General features: G+C 36.4%; 2 protein-coding genes across 11 annotated transcripts in view; one reads left to right on the plus strand and one right to left on the minus strand.

Annotated features, from left to right (window-relative positions):
* Nucleotides 1-2,601, minus strand: part of KNTC1 (kinetochore associated 1) — a 68,102-nt gene extending 65,501 nt beyond the window's left edge. For 4 of the 6 annotated variants that reach the window (XM_042234592.2, XM_060401137.1, XM_004017331.5 and 1 more), the window contains exons 1-2: nt 2,569-2,601; nt 289-467 (exon numbers count right to left, since the gene is read on the minus strand). In XM_042234592.2, the coding sequence (XP_042090526.1) occupies nt 289-417 (129 nt within the window). In that variant the 5' untranslated portion in view covers nt 418-467; nt 2,569-2,601. Of the gene's footprint in view, nt 1-288; nt 468-2,535 lie in introns of all 6 variants that reach the window. The other 2 variants (XM_042234591.2, XM_060401136.1) reach the window with 1 other exon arrangement.
* Nucleotides 2,602-2,904: 303 nt separating this feature from the next.
* RSRC2 (arginine and serine rich coiled-coil 2) lies at nt 2,905-19,045 on the plus strand. 5 transcript variants are annotated; one of them, XM_012097740.5, is made up of 10 exons: nt 2,905-3,031; nt 6,925-7,081; nt 8,149-8,192; nt 10,628-10,818; nt 11,283-11,486; nt 12,502-12,624; nt 14,991-15,070; nt 16,350-16,582; nt 16,932-17,021; nt 18,072-19,045. In XM_012097740.5, exons 1-10 carry the CDS (start codon nt 3,026-3,028, stop codon nt 18,249-18,251), a joined length of 1,308 nt encoding a protein of 435 aa, XP_011953130.1. In that variant the 5' UTR covers nt 2,905-3,025; the 3' UTR covers nt 18,252-19,045. The 5 variants fall into 5 exon arrangements, with proteins under 5 accessions (XP_011953130.1, XP_004017381.1, XP_042090528.1 ...); XM_004017332.6 differs by having other exon boundaries at nt 16,353-16,582; XM_042234594.2 differs by lacking the exon at nt 2,905-3,031 and adding an exon at nt 8,995-9,072 and having other exon boundaries at nt 6,924-7,081; nt 10,606-10,818.
* Nucleotides 19,046-20,205: the final 1,160 nt, after the last annotated feature.

Here is a 20,205-nt window from a genome sequence, read left to right on the forward strand (position 1 = left end):
TCTAGGTAATGTTTTACTTCCTAAGCTGGTGGTAGATATTCTTTGTATCATTTTTGCATACATCTGTGTTTCTAAAATGCCAAGAGGAACTATGAAAAGTTTAGGTTTGGAGTATTGACCTTAAAATGATGCATAGGGAATTCAGATGGAAATTTCCAGTAACCTGACACTAAACGTTGAATCCCTGTGAAAGGACTATACTCATTTATAAAACAACTACCATGTGGCTACCAGTCTTACTAAACACAGTAAAAATTTTGTGAATGAAAACAGTTACATAACCATTACCTTTTCAGAGGAGATCTTTGCTAGTAAATCTACTTGATATAAAGCAGTTCCGTGTTCTTTTCCTGAACCAACACTTAGGTACCCACTTCCTGTATCATCATTTGTTAGCAGCTCAATATCAGTCCACATGTTTCTGAGATTGTTTTCCTGATCAGGAATCACTGCCTTCCCTATGACAACTGTAAAATCAGACCAAATTACATTGTTGCATAGACTCCAGCTCCTTGGGAAATAAAAAGGCTTTATTAAAAACACATATATATGTATACATATATACACATACACACCAATAAACAGAGACTTCTCTGTGTTATTTCTGTCACTAGACACTTTGGATCAATAAGATAAATGGAACTAGAACTACGATTATAACTAGAGAAGAACATACTAGTTTAGGGACACAAGCAATTTCGATCTTACCAATGTGTCCTAGAGTTTCTAGTATTTTGTATACCTAGGTGAAATTATAACAAGCTTTCATTTGAAAAAAATCTTTAACCAGAATAGCAAAAAACAGTGAAGTTTTTGAATGCATATCGTCTGGTATACCTTAGGTTGGTTATGGTTCCAGACAAACTTAAAAAACCATGTCCACTCACGTTTCCAAGATTGTTACACCATAAATGAAAATGTTAAGGAGAGGTGGAAAAAAACGGATTAGGCTTCTGACTGGACCAGAGTGTGTTGGTAACCTTAGGAGTCACTTAACTATTTCATCAGCAAGGACTTAAATAACTCATTTCACTGGGTCTCCAGGGCATAGAATACGAAAATGAAAAGCAATGCTTGGATCAAGACTGGAGGGGAAAATAACCAAAAAGTTACAGTTGTTTTGAAAACTGCTCAGAGATTTTAAATCTTTGACGGTAACAGTATAGGAAAGAAATGATTTTTGACTTGGGGCTCTTTTACATTAATCTGTTGTGGTCAAGCAAGTAATTTAACCTTTCTGTTCCTCAATTCTCTTCTATAAAATAGGAATACAGTTGTACATAGCCAGAAAGGTCACTGCCAGTTTCAAACGGTCACAAAACAATGCTTGGTTTCATGGCAAGCACTCACTTTTAAGTGCAGCTAATCCACTACTGTATTGGTGGAAGAAGGTAACATTTGAGCTAGTATTTAAGGTTACAGGAGCTTCTTAAATATTGGAAGAGCTCTTACTAGGAGTGTAAGCAAGGGCACGAAAACAAGGCACATTAGAATAGACAATAATTTTAGTGGCTGTGTTTGGGCAGGAATTGGGAGGAGATTAAGACAGGCTGAAGTAAACACTTCTATGAGTTTCAGAGTCCCACCATCTGTAAGAACAGAGAAATATTATCAGCCTCCCAGGTATGTCACACTCGTTTGACAAACGTTTACTGAATGTCTACTATGTGTCAGGCACTGTTTTGAGAGCTGGGAATACATCTGTGAAGAAGACAGAAAAGGTCTTTGTCATTATGAAATTCAAATCCCATAGGAAAGACAGACAAAAATAAATGGGGTATTGAGTAGGCAAGACAGTTTGAATGTATTACTCATTTAATCTGCACAACAATCCATTTTACAGCTGAGAAGCATGAATCAGGGACTAAATAAAGGGCCATGGACACCTAAAATGAGTTAACGATGTCGCTAGACAAGATTCAAATTCATGCCAGTTACTGTTATACTGCTTCCCTATTAAAAAAAAAAAATAAGTAAACGCACAACTACAAACAATGCTCAGGTGAATGGGGGGTGGCGTGTAAAAAAATCTGGGCAGGGAAAGAGAAGACAACTGAGCTGAGATCCGAATAACAAGACAAGGCAACTATGTAAGGCTCTGGGGACACAAAGATGCAGGCCGAATATCAAAGATGCAAAGGGTGGAATGAGTTTGGAGCTGCTGAAGGGCCATATGAAGAATGGGATATTTCGGGGGCTAAACCAACAGGTGGAACCAATGAATCCCTGATTACAAGATTGGCTTTCATCCTCAGTGCTAGGGTGGAAATACTAAGTAGGCCTGTGATGTGATTAAGTTTGAGATTATACTGGGTGCTGAGTGAACACATAAACGAATTAAACGAAATGAAAGTTTCAAATAGGCCTCCTTGCTTAAGTGCTTTAAGTTAGACAAGGGCCAGCAAGAAATAACTCCAACCCATCTCCCATAGGCGTCCTAAGAGGAAAACACCCCAAACTGAGCTGAGGTTTCTATTTCGACCTAAAACCACCCCACCCCCCAGCTCCTATAGTAGCGTGGCTCCCCCTCCTCACCTGCAATTGAAGAAATTAAACACTCAAAATTACCTCACCCGCATCCACGCTCCCACAACCGCTCCTAAAGTCTTAAGGGTCTTTGCCACAGGTTTAAATTGGCGGGAGAAAACCAAGCCCAACCCCTTCTACGGCGACCAGGGGAGGCCAAGATTGCTCTAGAAGAGAAATAGGAAGTCGCCCCACCCTAAATTCCACCAGTTCTGAAACCACGCAGAGCCTTCTGTGGTACGTCCTTGGCCCCGCCCTCTCCCCGCCTTACCCGCTCCTTCAAAAGAACAACCAATCACCGTCTAACCTCGTTGCTACAGAAACTCTTATCCCCACCCCTTTTCCTCCCAGCAAGCTGTGCTGTGCGCCGTGCCTTTTCCCCTTTGTGCCATCCGGGTCTCTTGCGCGAGCGATTCAGTCTGTGGCGAAGCGTCGAAGCGGCCAGTACTGTGAAAAGTGGCAAGTGGAGGCGCCGCCGTTGCGGCCAAGACTCTGGACTATGGCGGTGGGTGCCAAATTTGAGTTTAAAATCGTGGATAGTTTCCTGTTACTCTCCAAACAAGGGATGAGCGGCTTCCAGGGCTGTTGTCCGCGCTTATGTGTGGACAAAATGGCGCCTTGGCCTTCTTCTGCGCCCGCCATCATGGCTGGCTGCTGTAGGGAGGGGGAAATAAGGCGCTGTTGTTGGGGGTGGGGAGCAGCAGGGAGTGTCTTTTTTTTTTTTTCCAGAACTTTCCTGCCTCTTTCCCAGTATTTTGTTCTTTTGGCTCACAGGACTGACTGCAGTTTAGCTTACTCACTAGTTAGTGGGTTTATTGAATTTCGTTAAAGCTTGGGCATTTATGTTCGCAGTGGGAGAGGGCTGGGGAAAAGAGAAAAGGGATCAGGGGTCGTCTCTGAAAAGTATTGGGTCAGAAAGGCGGTGCCTGTAAGGGACAGAAGGCGAAAAGAGAGCAGTCTAGGAGCGATCATTTTGCCCACGCTCAATGAGACAATTCTAATCGCAAAATTTCAATTAGTGTTGCGTCTGCGTAAACCTTAGTTTATTCCTTAGTAAGCATCCGGGGAACGAGTTTCTGGAAGGGAGTAGAAATTCGATTTAATTAGGAGAAGACTTTGAAACTACGAATTCGGACTGATGATGCTCCGTTTTGAAGTCTTTGAGAAACAAGCCCTATCATTGCCGTTGTTATTTTAAATTTGAGTCCTTCATTGGCCCGTTTAATTTTAAATGAAAATTAGAATTTTTCAATTACCTCTTGTGTAAAATAAGCCTACTTTGGATATGATACCCAATCCAGATGGATCGCATTATTGTGGGAATATTTTGTTTTACTGTACCCGGTTAAAAGAAAATTGCAAACATTTTGCATCCTTTTCCACTGATTAAAAAGTTGTTTTCTCGCTTTTGAAAATAAATAGGATCATATATAGAAAAACTGGTAGTTTACTCAGCCTAATCATTGGAGTACTCTATCTGGCATTAGAAATCGTTAATCTGCCCCTCCCTGTCACCCCTTTCCTAATCGATTTGATTTAGAACTGGGTTTTTTTGGTAACTGGTTTAGAACCAGTTTCAAACAGTCGGCATGCTATTTGTTATTTGTGCAAATAATCGATTTAGTGTTTTCTTTTGTTTAAATAGTGACTTGGAAGAATATTGTTTTACCTGAGCTCAGATACTTAAAAAACATTTGTTTCTTCTGTGCCTTGTTTGATAGAAAGACACCATCCCCTGGAGATGTAGCCTAGTATTAGTCCAATGTACTTCTCTTTGCACTGCGAACACATTAGTTTATTGTGTCTTGAGCGTCATTTTAAGAAACCATGATGTTTTTCTAATAGAGCAAATGCTAGAGTGAAGGGCATTTTTACAGTTAGTATTTAAGATTTACATACAGGTACTTACTAAATTGAGATCTTAACTACTGTAAAATATCCTAAAGGACATAAAAGCTTAGAGTGGTCTAAGTGGCCACTCATCTGTTTAGTGATACGTTGGTTTTTGTTGGCGTCTTGTAGTATATATTTTACAGATGAAAATGGCTGTTTAATGTGTTATTACCCCGTATTACAAAGTGCCTTCCTTTAGGTCAAGGACATTTGGCTTCCCTATTGCTGGACTTCCTTAATGTTAAGCATGTAGTTAAATAAACCATTGACTGAAAACTTAAGATCTGGGCTAGATGCTGGCATTTCCATGGAGAGATTTTTAACTAGTCATGATGTTTGTAGAAGTGAATGAGATGTGCCAGTGGTTTCAGGTATGCTGTTTCAGTTGGACAGAAAAGTGGCATGCACTGAGAGAAGAGATAACAGTGCTTGAAGTTTTTGCTGTTGCTTTACTTTATATTCAGTGTAACTTGACCAACACATCATAAATCTGTTAGAAACAATCCTTAAGAATAGTGATGAGGACAAGAATAAAAGAAAATAATCAGTGTTAGTGTGAAAATCAGAATCCTTTTTTGTTGTGTGATAAGAGTATCATATATTAATAGTAGACAGCAGATAGAGTACCTTATGTGGTGAGTCAGCTCATATTGCTGAATCCCATCTGTGGAATGAAAGTTGAGTCTGATTCTAAGGGATGAGAGCCTTTCTGCACAAAAGTTTTCTGACTCCAGATAGACCCACACATAAAGAAGCAAGTATGCTCGAATGAGCCTCCCCAGTAGTTATGTGCTTCCACTTGTTTTTTGGTAATATTGTTAGATGCTTAACACATAATGTCTTTCATCCTAACCCAGTCTGTAAATCCCTCCCTTTAAATTTATTAGTTTATTCCTGAAGTGTCCAGCATTGAGTGAGTTGGGTGCATTTTTGACCCTCAGAAAAAAGTCAGTGAAATAATGCAGCCTCTCAAACTTCACTTGATAAATTACGGTCCATTTAGTTTGCTTGGCGTTTGTTTTCTGGACTAATTTTCCTAAGAGAAGAAGTTCATTATCATGTGATTATTCCTTCTGCTGAAAATGTATAGTAATTTACCATTTATCCAATCCAAATTTGTTTCTGTAAAGAGCAGGTTGGTAAATGTTTTAGGCATTGTGGACCACATACAGCATACTGTCTCTTGTCACATTTCTTGCTTGCTTGTTTTAACAACCCTTTTAAAAATGTAAAAGTCATTTTTAGGGGCCATACTTTGCCAATTCATGCCCTAAGTAATTAGCTCCTCAGGCATATTAACGTATTGACTCTTTCATATTCCCTCTTTGGTCAGATGGGTCACCACCTTCCACATATACTGAAGCTGTTTTCTGTGCCTTTTATCAGAATCTGACTCGAGAACATTAAGGTTCTAGTTTCTCCCATGACTTACTTAAATCAATTTCTTACAGAAATGCATTTTTTAATGGAAAACTAATAACTGGAATTAGTTTCTTCATTTATTGGTTGATTTCTGTGCTGAGTACTCTGTCATAATCAAGGCACAGAAAGTTTCCTTTAAAAAAAAAAGTTCCCTTTTGTAAGCTGGGAAACAAAGAGCTGATAGTTAAATGAAGGACCCTACTCTCTCCGGTAAATCAGGTCTCTCAGAGTGAGTGTACACTTGACTGTTCCTTTCCATTTTTAAGGTTTATATTGTGTAACTTATAAAATGCTTTAAAGCAGAAACAATTTTTCCATATCTGAGGAGAGGCAGACTTAAGATTGGGTTCTCAGATAGGTAAGTTAATTTATCTGGGGTTTTTTTCTTGTATAATATTCTAGAAGCATTCTGCTTTTTAAGATGTCACAGTCCTCAGACTTTTTAACCTTTCACAGCTCATTTAAAATGCCTTTGTAAGTTATGCCCGTGTAGTAACTTGAACTTCCCTCGTGGATCAGATGGTAAAGCGTCTGCCTACAATGCGGGAGACCCGGGGTTCAGTCCCTGGGTCATCTCCTGGAGAAGGAAATGGCAACCCACTCCAGTATTCTTGCCTGGAAAATCCCGTGGATGGAGGAGCCTGGTGGGCTACAGTCCATGGGGTCACAAAGAGTCGGACACGACTGAGCAACTTCACTTTCACTTTCATGTAGTAAAGGCAACTAAATGAATTCAGAGATCTAAAATGGACTCTCTTCTCTGCTTAAGTATTTATTGGAAACACTTGTACACTTATTTTCCTCTTCCTCGGTGTTTTGAAAGATGTAAAACAATGATTTTTAAAAATCCATCCTGTTACATACATCTGTTTGGTATTGGGTTAGTCGTTTCAGTTTACTCAGACTTACTTACCAAGTACAAAGCATATTTAGCCAGTTGGAAATCAGCTGTTCTGATTACTTGATTTTCTTTTTTTAATTGTGTAAAACCTAAGGATAAGTGTCTTTCCTCTCTCTTTTAAGAAATTGAAAACAGTTTAAAAGCAATTAAGAATTTACAAAGATTTTTCTTTGAACTTGCAGGCTAGTGACACAGAACGAGATGGACTAGCCCCAGAAAAAACATCCCCAGATACAGATAAGAAAAAAGAGCAGTCCGATGTATCTGTTTCTCCTAGAGCCTCAAAACATCATTATTCAAGATCACGATCAAGGTCAAGAGAAAGAAAACGAAAGTCAGGTAAGAATCGCTAGAAATGATATCACTACCAGCATTTTTATAATCCACGTGGACATGTAAAAGATTAGTTTACTGATACAGTTAATATGTGTTCTTCGAATTGAGAAATGAATAGTGAAAAAGTGCATTGGTAATTTGGTGGAGAATTTTTCAATTATGAGGACTACAAATATCCTAGTACATACAGAAGTTTCATAATTTTTCAAACTGTATGATTAAACTTGTGTCACAGTAATATTAGCCGTAGAGGTTTAAATTTTGTCCTTTTAACACAGGCAAAACTATTTTGAAAGATGCAGTCTGGGCAGTGGTATATTTTGAATTTAACATCTTTGACCCAAGTTACAAGAACATTTCTAACCTTGATTTTCTTTTTAACTTAATGTTAGATTATTTCTGAAAGCAAGAGTTGTGTTTTGAAATGCTCTTTAACTTCTTTTTTTAAAAACTAGACTGATGTGGCATAGAAAGCATGCTGTATTGCTAATGAATCAATACTTAATGAGGTACTTAAATGAGAAGTAAAATAGAAATGAGTTTAATAAAAGTTTTAAGACCTGGGGCCTAGTTATTTATCTTTTGTACCCACAGATAATCATCTACAAAATGGTTTAAGTGTGACTTTTATCTATATATTGGAAACTGCAATATCATCACAACTACTTTTTAAAGGAACTTTTCTGAACTGTAACATCCTTTTGACTGTGTAATAGGAAACAAGATGGACTGGACAGAATGTTTTGTAAAATACTAAGAATCTGTGGCCACCTAAAAGTTTCTGTTCGGTCATGTGTCATAGAACGTGGACTTTTTGTGGAACTTCTTTTGCTTACTTACTTGATTATATTCTGGTTTACTCAGATTGCTTGATTTGTTTCAAATATATGGCATAAAATAATCCCGCCCCTGCCATAAAAAATAGGCCTTAGAGGCTTTACTTGACTATTAAATATTTAATAAATTCTTTAGTTAGGCAAGTGGACAGAAATGTTCTTTGTGTGAGTTTTGGAATTTATGTTTGAGATGTCTTTATATGTTTGTTATAGTGAATTTTTGTGTGTTTACAGATAATGAAGGAAGAAAACACAGGAGCCGGAGCAGAAGCAAAGAGGTAATTAACACTTTGTAGTGAATAGGCACTTTAAAATACTTGTAAAGTATTTGGTAGAATTGTTTGTGTGAATATATGATATTGTCAAGGTAAGTACCAAAACTTAAAATTTAAAAGGTTTAATTGAGTTATAAAATAAGCATGATTTGGATTCATCTTTTTTTTTTTTTTTCAAGAAGATAGTTGTTTATTTGAAAAGTTCATTCAGAAACTATTAATATGTTATGTTGTGAAAGTATTCACCATAAAAATTTCATATGAAGAATATAATTGGTTTTTTAGGCCTGTTGCACAGAGCTTCCATTAATCTGAAGTCCCAAGTCTCCTTATGCCTTACGACTGCTCAGGATTTTTAAATAGCAATCATTCTTAAGTAGCAGTACTCTCGATATCTATGGGCTACTCTTTCTTTGTGGAAGGTAACAAGAGTCCTTTTCACTAGTAAACTAGTTGCCTAATAGTAATACTGAATTTTGAAATAAAAGCATCAGTGAGGGACAGCTGGAAAGGTGGCAGTGACAGCCAAACTTGAGGATGAGAACAGCAGCTGTGTTGCAGAAGAGATAACTTGCCCACCTGAGAAGACAGGAGCGAACCAACAAAGGAAGAGCAGGAGTAGAAGCCAAAAGGGAGGAGAGTCTCATGGGGGCTGGGCAAGGGACTCCGTAAACAAATGTGGGCAGGGACTTCACCTCTTCCCCTAATGGAAGCTCTGTTACATTTTTAATTTAGGAGAGTTTTTGTGAAAATGACTATTTTGTTTAGCTCACATGATAACATTTCTATAATAAATCATACTCAGCGTGCTAATGCGCGAAGAGACTGAACTGAAGACGCTGCAGACTCAGATAGCAAAATAATAAGCCTACTTCATGATAAGGTAACTATTAGTCATTCAAACTCCTATTTCCCTTAAGTATATCTTAAATCAGTTAAGGGTTTTAAATGGTTTTTTTTCTTTTTAAAAATAATAGTAATGTTATGTTTGGAAAACTGGTTTAAAATAAACTCTAAAACTTTTGCAAGCTTAACCACTTAAAGCTTTTCCACTTTGCCTCCATATGGCAAAATCAAAAAAATAGTGTTTTATAAGCTCATACAGAGAACTGGCATTGAAACTAAACTTTAGCTGTGTCTCCAGGTCTCTTATTTTTCTGCAAAATAATGAATTACATACTATGACCCTTTTCAGATGTATCATCATGCATGTTCCAGAATGTTTGACTGAGTTTTTTGTTTTTAAGAAAAGTTAATTTTGGAAATATGCTAAGGTCTAGTTTGGAACCTATGAGCTAACTGTCCCCTCGTAGTCTGGGCATCAAATATGGGGTCTGGTTTCAACTCTCCTAATAGGTAGCTTTGTGACTTCAGGTCTTAGTCGTATGTAAAGTAAGGGGAATTAGAGGATCTGAGTTTCCTTCTAGCTTTAAAATTGTGATTCTGAAATGTCCAGGATTGTAAGCTTTAGCTATAGGATGGATCTAACAAATCCTAGTGTGGGGGAATCTAACATTTAGCACTTTGTAATTCAGTGAGTGTAGGGTAGAGACTTGATCATACAATTGATTTAGCTCAGTCTCTGAATGCATATGTTGTGAAAGAAGAAGCCTCAGTTTTTATAATTCTTCAGAATATGGGGGAAGTGTGTATTATATAATGGTATAGGGATTAATTGTGTTATACCTAGTTTGATTTCATAAAAATTAAAAGATATGGTTGCCATTTTCTACCCTAGGTACATGAAATGTAATAGAACTCCAAGCCTGTTGGGATATTGCAAGATGAAAAGTGATTGCTTCACAGTGTAGACATTGGGAGAAAAATCAAGAGCCGTCTTTAAGAAAGGATGTGGCAGTATAGCTATATAAAAAGGACACTTAACTCTGCGTAAAGTAATTTGAAATTGCAGAAAATATTAATACTTAGATTAATTTTACTTAACTACCTAATTGGAAATGCATTTTCTGCTGCATTTCTGTGTCCTTATCTTCATTATTGTTAACTTATTATGTACTCTGGATTTAGAAGTTGTTGTGTTTATATATATATATGGTCTATTTCTCCAAAAGGTTTGTTGGAAATTTGAAAAAATTTTGATACATGTGTACTTCCCTTTTAGATAAAAGAAATAAGAGGGATTTCTGTTTTTCTGAAATAATGGTTTATATTATTTTAACGTTGAAAGTCATTGTTTTGATTGTGATATTGAAAATATTTGGGGGTAAAAACTGCATTTGGGGGTGTATAAGGAAAAAGTAAAATTAGTAGTATATATTTGCAACATTTGGGTGATGTGAAACTAGATCTTTTTTTTAAATTTGCCACACACTCCTAAGGTTACTAATGTTGCATCACAACATTTTTGCTTCTGATACCCATACTAACTCTCTTTGTTGCACTATTTTCCTGAAAGAACCAACTTCTTCTTAAAACAGGCAAGAAGACACGAATCCAAAGATAAGTCGTCTAAGAGACACAAGTCTGAGGAACATAATGACAAAGAACATTCTTCTGATAAAGGAAGAGAGCGGCTAAATTCATCTGAAAATGGTGAGGATAGACACAAACGCAAAGAAAGAAAATCATCAAGAGGCAGAAGTCACTCAAGGTCTAGGTCTCGTGAAAGGTAAGTAGTTTTTCCTAAATTAATGCCTTCTACAGAACTTCTAAATTACATAAAAGGTTTACATTAACAGCAACACAACAAAATCTTGGTTAGAAAATTTGGAATTTTTAACTTTTTGATTTATCTGTCTTTTACAGTGGGAAAAAAAATATTGCTGAAAACTATATATAGTTTGCCCATATAACAGTCCTCTTACATTGCTGGTGTAGGATTTGTTTGCTGCTAACTATTAAACTAAATCTTAAATTGGGGTAGGAAACATTGCATTTTTTATATTATCATGTTATTCTCTAGGAAGCATCATCAAATAAGAACAAAGCTCTATTTTTTGTGTAACTCCTTTCATTAAAACTTCAGTTATACAACACAAGAGTATTGGCTGCATATGCTGCAGGTAATTTATAATGTTTACAATTGAACACAGAACTCTTAAATAACTGAAAATTTGTGTGCTTTAATTTCAGGCGTCATCGTAGTAGAAGCAGAGAGCGGAAGAAGTCAAGATCCAGGAGTAGGGATAGGAAGAAGTCAAGATCCAGAAGCAGAGAGAGGAAGAAATCACGATCCAGAAGCAGGGAAAGAAAACGTCGGATCCGATCTCGTTCCCGCTCAAGATCAAGACACAGGCACAGGAGTAGAAGCAGAAGTAGGACAAGGAGTAGAAGTCGGTAGGTACTCATCATCTTGAATAAACTCAGATAGGAACGGGGTCTGATAGGTCAGGCTTAATGAGGTTAAGTAACTTGCCCAAGAAGTTCAGTATCATACTGTTCTTAAATGGTAAAGCTAGGACCTGGTCCCAGATGTATCTGAAAGCCAAGTCAGTACATGGGCTCAATCCACCATACTGGTTTATTTTCTCAGATATTCAGAAGATGAACTTATTAGTTCAAACTTGCCTTGATTGGAAGGAGGCATTAATTTGTTGAAACTGGAAGTTCAATGGAGATAATTTCATTATAAGTACTCAAAGAATAGGTTTATTCTCTACAAAGCAGTTATTAATAGTGTTCAGTTAGGCCACTCAGTTGTATTCGACTCTTTGCGATCCCATGGACTAATAGTATAGTATATCTATATTCACAGGTACTGGTATAAAGTTAGTGGGGAAGCTTCTTTGCTAATTTATTGCTCCTTAAGTTAAACACCCTATAAAAGGCTGAAATATGGGTATAAGTGCACTTACACTTATTAATCAGTTAACCTATTGATTCCACTACTAGAAATTTTTTCTACGTACTGACCTTATTGTTTAGTGGCTAAGTCGTGTCCCTCTGTTTTGCTGCCTCATGGACTATAGCCTGCCAAGATGTGTCCATGGGATTTTGCAAGCAAGAATACTGGAGTGGGTTGCCGTTTCCTTCTCCAGGGGATCTTCCTGACCCAGGGCTCAAACCTGTGTCTCCTACATTGGCAGGCCGATTCTTGACTGCAGAGCCACCAGGGAAGCACATGTATTGACCTACACAAGTGTAAAATTACTAACATACATGTCTCTTAACTTTTGCAACATTGGGCATAATAGCAAGAAATTGGAAACAACGTAAATGTCATCTGAAAAAGGAGTGCTTATAGTGAATTTATGGAAAACTAGTCTTACACAGTTTGAACTATGTAACCATGATTTTGACTCAGTAAAGTATTACTTGGCCATACTGACATGTAAAATATGACTTATTAAAGAGATAGGAAGAAGAGAATTGAAAAACCAAGAAGATTTAGCAGAAGTTTGAGCCGAACTCCTAGTCCACCTCCCTTTAGAGGCAGAAACACAGCAATGGATGCACAAGAAGCTTTAGCTCGGAGGTGTGTATATTTTTGTTTGATGCATTTTTTTCTCCTTTTCATCTTGAAATGGATACTCAATTGTGTAGGGCAAATGAATGCTTTCAGTCAGAGAAGAATTCAAACAACTAAATGTAGCCATGACTACTTGTGGCACCTTTGTGATACAGAGCTATGTAAGTGGTTTGTTAATTCTGGAAAAGGTACTTTGCAGCAGTTGCTCTTTTTCTCTTCCATGATTAATTTATTCATTTTTCTCCATTCTAGACATAAATATTTTCAGTTTGCAATTGGAAACATTTTTAAAAATCCTAAATCTGATCTAAGAACTCTGTTCATTTTGTCTCTAAAACTGCTTTGTCATTACTTTCTTTGTTCCTAAGGAAACAGTCTCTGAAACAATAAGTAGAATTCTGTCAATAATTTTCTTATTTTGAAGGTGGCAAATAATAAACCACTTTATTTGATCTTAAAATTTTTACTGCTAATATCATAGAAAGATCACTGTATTTTTAAATTTTCTAATGTTTCAAAGATGGTTGACTGTGGGACTACACAACAACAGGGCTATCTAACTAAATCTGCAAAACCATTGACTGAACTACCTGATAGAGGCAAGAAGTAAAGTAAAATACAAGCCCTTGTTTGCAGGTTTTCCCATATTCTGAAAACTAAAATCTTTTGATTTTGATTTTTTTTTCTCTATGAAATTGAGTTTGTATTTTTTTTTTTCATTACAAAAATACAGTTATCTCAATGTAACCTGATGGGCTGCTGCCCTGCGAACCCAGCCTGGCAGAAACTCCAGCTGAACAGCAGCAGCAAAGGTGTGAGCTCACCCCTTCCTCATTCCATTCACCTTCGTGAATGGTGTTGATTTCAAACCTGCAATGGCCATTTAAAATATGCAAACAAAAAGTTGTCAATCACTTTCTTCCTGAAACTAAAATCAACGGAGTTAGGAAATAATTTTCCACAATATCTGAACTGATTTATGAAGAATAGTCCATTAACTTTGATCATGAATTTTTTTGTGTTTTATTTTTTGATTTTATTAAAGTTGAGTCTGTGACTAGCCTCTAAAACTGACTTAGTCTCCTGAGTGATTTTCAGATGACAATACATGAAACGCTCTAATTGCAGAATACCAAATTATTCTTTGGCTACCTTGAAATTTGAAGGGTGGTCGTTTGTTGTTAAACTACAGTATATAGACCTTTTTTTGTTCCTTTTTTGTTTTTAAATAACAGAATTTTAAAACTGCGTTTGAAATATTTTTAAGTATTTATAAATCTACATTTTAACATTAATTCTAATCAGAAACTTTTGTTTCCAAGGACAAGTTCAAGGCTTTACTACATGCCTTTCTTTTATGTGTGCAAGATTGCTGTATTCCTTTTATGTAAATTTCAGCAATTGTTAAAGGGAATGCCAGTTTTCTACCACTGTATTTTACCCACCGTGCCCACTGCTCCCCTCCCCCAAAAAACTTTTATCCAATCCTTGCCTCTTTATACCATATTAAAAGGAGGGAGGGGGCAGTGTTTAACTTATGATTGGTAAATCAAGGAGTCTTCAGAGAAGAAAAGGGGTTTCTCTTTCAGGAACTTATTATGAAGATAACATTACTTAAGATTTGTAATATAGCAGCGCTGACTTGACAGCACATTTTGTATTCATTAGTGAATTTAGTGTGAACCAGAATTTGTTTTTATTTTGCTTGGGGATGAGTTTGTGTTTCATGTTTCCAATTCCTTTACTAATTTCTTCATCTCCTAAAAATAATTTTCTAATAATTTTTTCCCTGTTTTATTAGATTATAGGTAGGGTTTGCCTTGCCCTTTTAGAAATTTTATTTTTGCCTTTTTAATTTCCATTAATTTAGAGACCAATAATGTCTGTTTAAATATAAATATCATCTGCATGTTTTGATTGGCCTTACCCCAATCAGCCTCACTTAAGCTTTTAGGTAATTCTGTAAATTATTGAACATACCCTAAAATTTACTCAGATATATATTTTCAGTATTTCAAATTTGCAAGGTTAAATTTTATCCTTTTCCTGTAACCAGCACTGATGAAGACTGAATAATTTTTTATCTCTTAACCATTTTAACCATTCTCCGGGAACGGTATATAAAAGCAATTAGAATTGTTGGCTATTCAGTAAATTTAAAAATGTTTAAAACCAGTATTGAAATACCATTGGATTGTGACTGTGATACCATCTTAAGAATGATTGCTTTTTTTCTCATATGCAGATGTCAGTTTGGGGAAAATACTAAATTTATTTAAAATTCTATATAGTGTTTTGTGCCTACACATGTATACATATAGAGATAAATGTTGGCTTTATGTTGTTATTTTTTATTAAATTGTCTTTGACAGGTTGGAAAGGGCAAAGAAATTACAAGAACAGAGAGAAAAGGAAATGGTTGAAAAACAAAAACAACAGGAAATAGCTGCAGGTAACTCTTCTTTATTATGGATGTATGGCATTTAAAAAATCATTACTGACTTGTAAATGTGTTATTTATTTATTTTTTTTTTATACCATTTTTGGTTGCTCTGGGTTTTTGTTGCTGTGCACAGGCTTTCTCTAGTTGCGGTGCTCAGACTTCCCATTGTGGTGGCTTCTCTTGTTACAGAGTACATGCCCCAGGTCCACAGTCTTTATTAGGAGCAGCACACAGGCTCACTGGCTGTGGTACACGAGCTTTAGTTGCTCCATGGCATGTGGAATCTCCTTAGACCAGAAATTGAACCCGTTTCCCCTGCATTGGCAGGCAGGTTTCTATTCTCTGTAATACCAGGAAGTCCTGAATATGTTATTTTTAGTGTAATTTTCTACCTCATAAAACTTTTTTTGTGCTGAATTTCTGATTTGGTCAGTGTAGATAATTTTGACAAGTGAATAGTGACTACTGTTGTTCATGTAGCATGTTAGCCATCACTGCTTAAGGATTCCAAGTTTTTATATGTGACACAAATGCACTGCCTGTCGATGTTTTAGAGGTGATCAAAGAGAGCTTGTATAAAATGTAATCTGGAAGGTAAAAGTACCAGACCTGATACTTTATAAGACTTGGGCCAGATATCTGTTAAGTGAGTGTAATAACCTGTTTGGGTTTCCCAGGTGGCTTAGTGATAAGAATCCGCCTGCTAGTGCAGGAAATGTGGGTTTGATCCCTGGATCGAGGAGATCCCCTGGAGAAGGAAATGGCAACCCACTCCAGTCTTCTTGCCTGGAAAACCCCATGAACAGAGGAGTTTGGCAGGCTATAGTCCATGGGGTCGCAAAGGGTCAGACGCAATTTAACAACTAAACAACAACAACCTGTTTAATAGTTTTAAATGTTTCTTATGAGTTTCAAATGAGATATAGTGAAATCATATTGTGACCTATCAAGAATCATACAAATGAAAGTTATTAAAAGTCTAGGTACAGTCACCATAGTTCATTTCCATTGAAATCGTACCCCTGTTTCACGTTTACAGAATTCTCTTTATCCTCAGAGAAGAAAATGAAGTTTTAGTTCATACAAAGAGTTACATACAGAAATGTCTATTGATGAATACATTGTTTGCTAGAATATTATTGCTTTATAAGCTTAACACTCAAGTCATTTTTTTATATTTGGTGAAAATATTCTGCCTTTTTGTACCTTAGTAGCTCTTGCATATAAATATGTTACTATAAATTAAGATGCTTGTTTTCATTAAAATCCATACTTGCTTCCTCATCAGCAGCTGCTGCTACTGGAGGTTCTGTTCTCAATGTTGCTGCCCTCTTGGCGTCAGGAACACAAGTAACTCCTCAGATAGCTATGGCAGCTCAGATGGCAGCCTTGCAGGCGAAAGCTTTGGCAGAGACCGGAATAGCTGTACCTAGCTATTACAACCCAGCAGCTGTGAATCCAATGAAATTTGCTGAACAAGAGAAAAAAAGGAAAATGCTATGGCAAGGCAAGAAAGAAGGAGTAAGTTTTCTTATTCCCCTGTTTTATTGTTGATTTCTAAGTTAGAAAAATTCATTTGGATTTGGATTGGAATAATTTGGTTTGGGTTTCTCTTTCTTGTTACCGTTATTAATACTGGGGGGAAAATGCATGATCTAAGTGAGACTTTCAGAGAAAACCAGTATGCCCATACATTTATTAAAGGGAAAGAGTTCCTTAGTTTTTATGTCTTACATAAGACAGTTACCAACTCCATTGATAGAATGTCATAAATGGTTTTTTTACTTAGGCTGAATTATGGAAAATTTTAGTATCCTAATAAAAGATATTTAAATTTTACATATCCTAAAAGTTTATTGTTTCTTAACAGGACAAATCCCAGTCTGCTGAAATATGGGAGAAATTGAATTTTGGAAACAAGGACCAAAATGTCAAATTTAGGAAATTAATGGGTATTAAGGTGAGTTAGACACTTTGTATTAAAACTCATGTTAATTTATATCTTTAGGGTAACATTGGTTCTCAAATATTGTTTTAGTGATATGCCATCTCTGGATACTTCATAATGCTTTTTTTTTAGCTTTATATTGAAGTACAGTTGATTAGGACTGTTGTGATAGTTTCAGATGAGCATCAAAGGAACTCAGCCATACATACACGTGTATTCATTCTCCCCTTCCCTTTCCATTAGGCTGCCACATAACATTAAGCATAGTTCCCTTTGCTATAGATCTAGTGCATTTTCATTTATATTCTCTAGGTTAATTTTGAGAATAGAAAATAAATGAAAACACTCTAGACCAGTAAATTATCACTAGCTGACAATAGAGAGTGTTAAATTTGATTAAATATTTGTTGATAGAGTGTTAAGGTTTAACTGTCATCAGACCTTCTTTATTTTTTTCAAGAAAGATTTTTTTTTTTAATATAATTTTTGGCTGCATTATGTCTTAGTTGTGGCATGCAGGGTCTTTTTTATGGACTTAATTGCCCCATGGCATGTGGTATCTTAGTTTCCTGACAAGGAATGGAACCTGCGTCCACTGTTGGAAGGCAGCTTCCCAGTCAGTGGACCATTAAAGGAGATGTAGAAGGTTGTGGTTTTTTGCTGAATATTGTATTAGATATACAAGTACAGTATTAGGCTTTGTACAGTAACCTGATAATGTCCACAAACGTTCAAATATTGGTCATTAGTAAGGGAGTTGGTTTTTCATTGAAAAGATGAAACTCGATCCCCATTTTCTACTTACTTTTCTTCCAGACATTTATTCACATAGTTTTTCATGTTCTACATGTTCTTTCTCATTCCCACTGAATGAAGTTGATTTTTGTTAACATCTTCTATCCCAGTACCAAGAATGAACATTGCCTTGAACGACGAATTAAAGCTAAGTGAGATCAAGTATATACTGCAAAAATATGATCTACCAGGACTTTTAAGTGAGAGAAGTACTTTCTAGTCTAGGTGAATTCATCTTAATAGTATATTTTTATATCTGTTGCTTAGAGTGAAGATGAAGCTGGATGTAGCTCTGTTGATGAAGAAAGTTACAAGACACTGAAACAGCAGGAAGAAGTGTTTAGAAATCTAGATGCTCAGTATGAAATGGCAAGATCACAAACCCACACACAGAGAGGAATGGGTTTGGGGTTCACCTCATCGATGCGAGGAATGGACACGGTTTGAAGACCACACTATATTGGGGACTCTTACAGACTGGTTCTGATGCCAGGTCCTTGATCACCGAACAGCTGGCATTCTAGCTTGCATGGGCGTTGCATTGACTTTAATTTATTGAAAAATTTGTAAATATCAGATCAGTGATACTGGTGTTAGTGTTGTAATCAGGTTAAACCCACTTCCATTAAACTTGACAGGACTATAGAAGGACAATATTTTTTAGTTCATGAATTCTACTTTTCAAATATATAAAAGCTGCAGGTGGGATAAATATCTCATACATGAATTTTTGGTGTCCGCTGTCTTGTGTACCTTTTGTACTTAACCTTGTACAGTTATTTTCATCTCTTGAAACATGAAAGAAATGTTATGTAGATGTTCTTTAGAAGATCTGGCCATTTGGTACATAATCCAGCACAGATAGGCTGGGTGGTAATGATAATAAAATTGGTTTTCTCAAGACTGGTGTTAATTTAAGTTACCTGGAATTCTTATTTGAATTTGTTTTATGGTTTCTATGGCGTTTTGCAATTTCTGTTAGAAGACACTGGCTGGAAATTCCTTTCTTTTTTCTTTTTTTAAGAACAACTATGCTATAGGCAATACCATGGTGAGCAAAAATGTAAAAAGGAAGTTGGGAGCAGTGAAAAAACTTACTAAAATAATACTGTTTTCCTACTATTACAAGGGACAGAATTGGTGTACAGTATTTGTTAAATATTCCATATGTTATTCAGGAAATAGATTAATACATTAAAGGGATGTAAGCACTTTTATTTTAATAAAGTGCCTTATAACAAGTTCTTTGTATGCCCTTTCCTCATTATCCATTTAGAATTCTCTAGCGTAGACTTAAGTGCTAAAAGAGAAAACCACTTTGTCACTAAATTGAATAAATTTTAGGGCATAGATTTGCAGAAGGAGGGGACTACAGAACTTGTACTTCATTTACTTCTATTAAATTCATAATTTTTAGCTTTCCCTGGAAAAGCCCTTTGAAAAACATTTCCGCAGTGTGGCAGCACAGTAGAACAAGGGAAGACTACTTAATGCATTCTGATAAATGTTTAGTTTTCCCAGAGCACAGTAATTCTAGGGAGAGAGGCCTTAAGAAAGTGACAAAGTTAAGTTTCTGGGGAAGGTAACACCATGGTTTTTCATTTTGGAAGTCATCCCAAATTCACATTTGCTATTGAGCTGCACCTTGTGAAATCAGTTTTGTTAAAGTCTGTGGGCTTGTAATGCAATGTGGGTTTATGGAGAGCACACATTAAACTGCCTGTATTTTTCTGTGGTATTTTAGGTGCTGGCCATACATTATGAATAACAGTCCATTCTAAGAATTTTTGTAGCCAGTTTTAAACAGGGAGCTGATTTTGATTCATTTAGTATAATGTCTAAATAATTGAATAGTAATACATACTTTTAGTTGAGGTTTCATTTGTTATTTTCATGTTTATTTTTGAAATCCAGTGGATATTTTGTATTTTAACCCAGTTGGGACTAGCTACATTTAAAGAGTAGGGGCTTCCCTGGTGGTCCTGTGGTGAAAAACCTGTCCTGGGCTTCCCTTATACCTCAAATGGTAAAGAGCCTGCCCGCAATGCGGGAGACCTGGGTTTGATCCTTAGATCGGGAAGATCCCCTGGAGGAGGAAATGGCAACCCACTCCAGTATTCTTGCCCGGAAAATCCCATAGACAGGAGCCTGGTGGGCAATAGTCCATTGGGTCACAAAGAGTAGGACAGGACTGAGTGACTTGGACTATAATAGCCACATACAGCCCAGGGCAACTGTCCTGGACAATAAATTTAGAGGGAGGCATATAGGTTATTGTAATTTGCATGATTAAACTTTAGGAAACAATTACTGGAGTCCTGGAAGCAAGGGATAGTTAACTGCTTGGTCAGTTGGAAATGACTTCATAGGAAGATACACTCCATAGTTTTTATGTGGTTAA

The sequence above is a fragment of the Ovis aries genome, chromosome 17, assembly GCF_016772045.2.
Source record: "Ovis aries strain OAR_USU_Benz2616 breed Rambouillet chromosome 17, ARS-UI_Ramb_v3.0, whole genome shotgun sequence".
Classification (NCBI taxonomy): domain Eukaryota; kingdom Metazoa; phylum Chordata; class Mammalia; order Artiodactyla; family Bovidae; genus Ovis; species Ovis aries.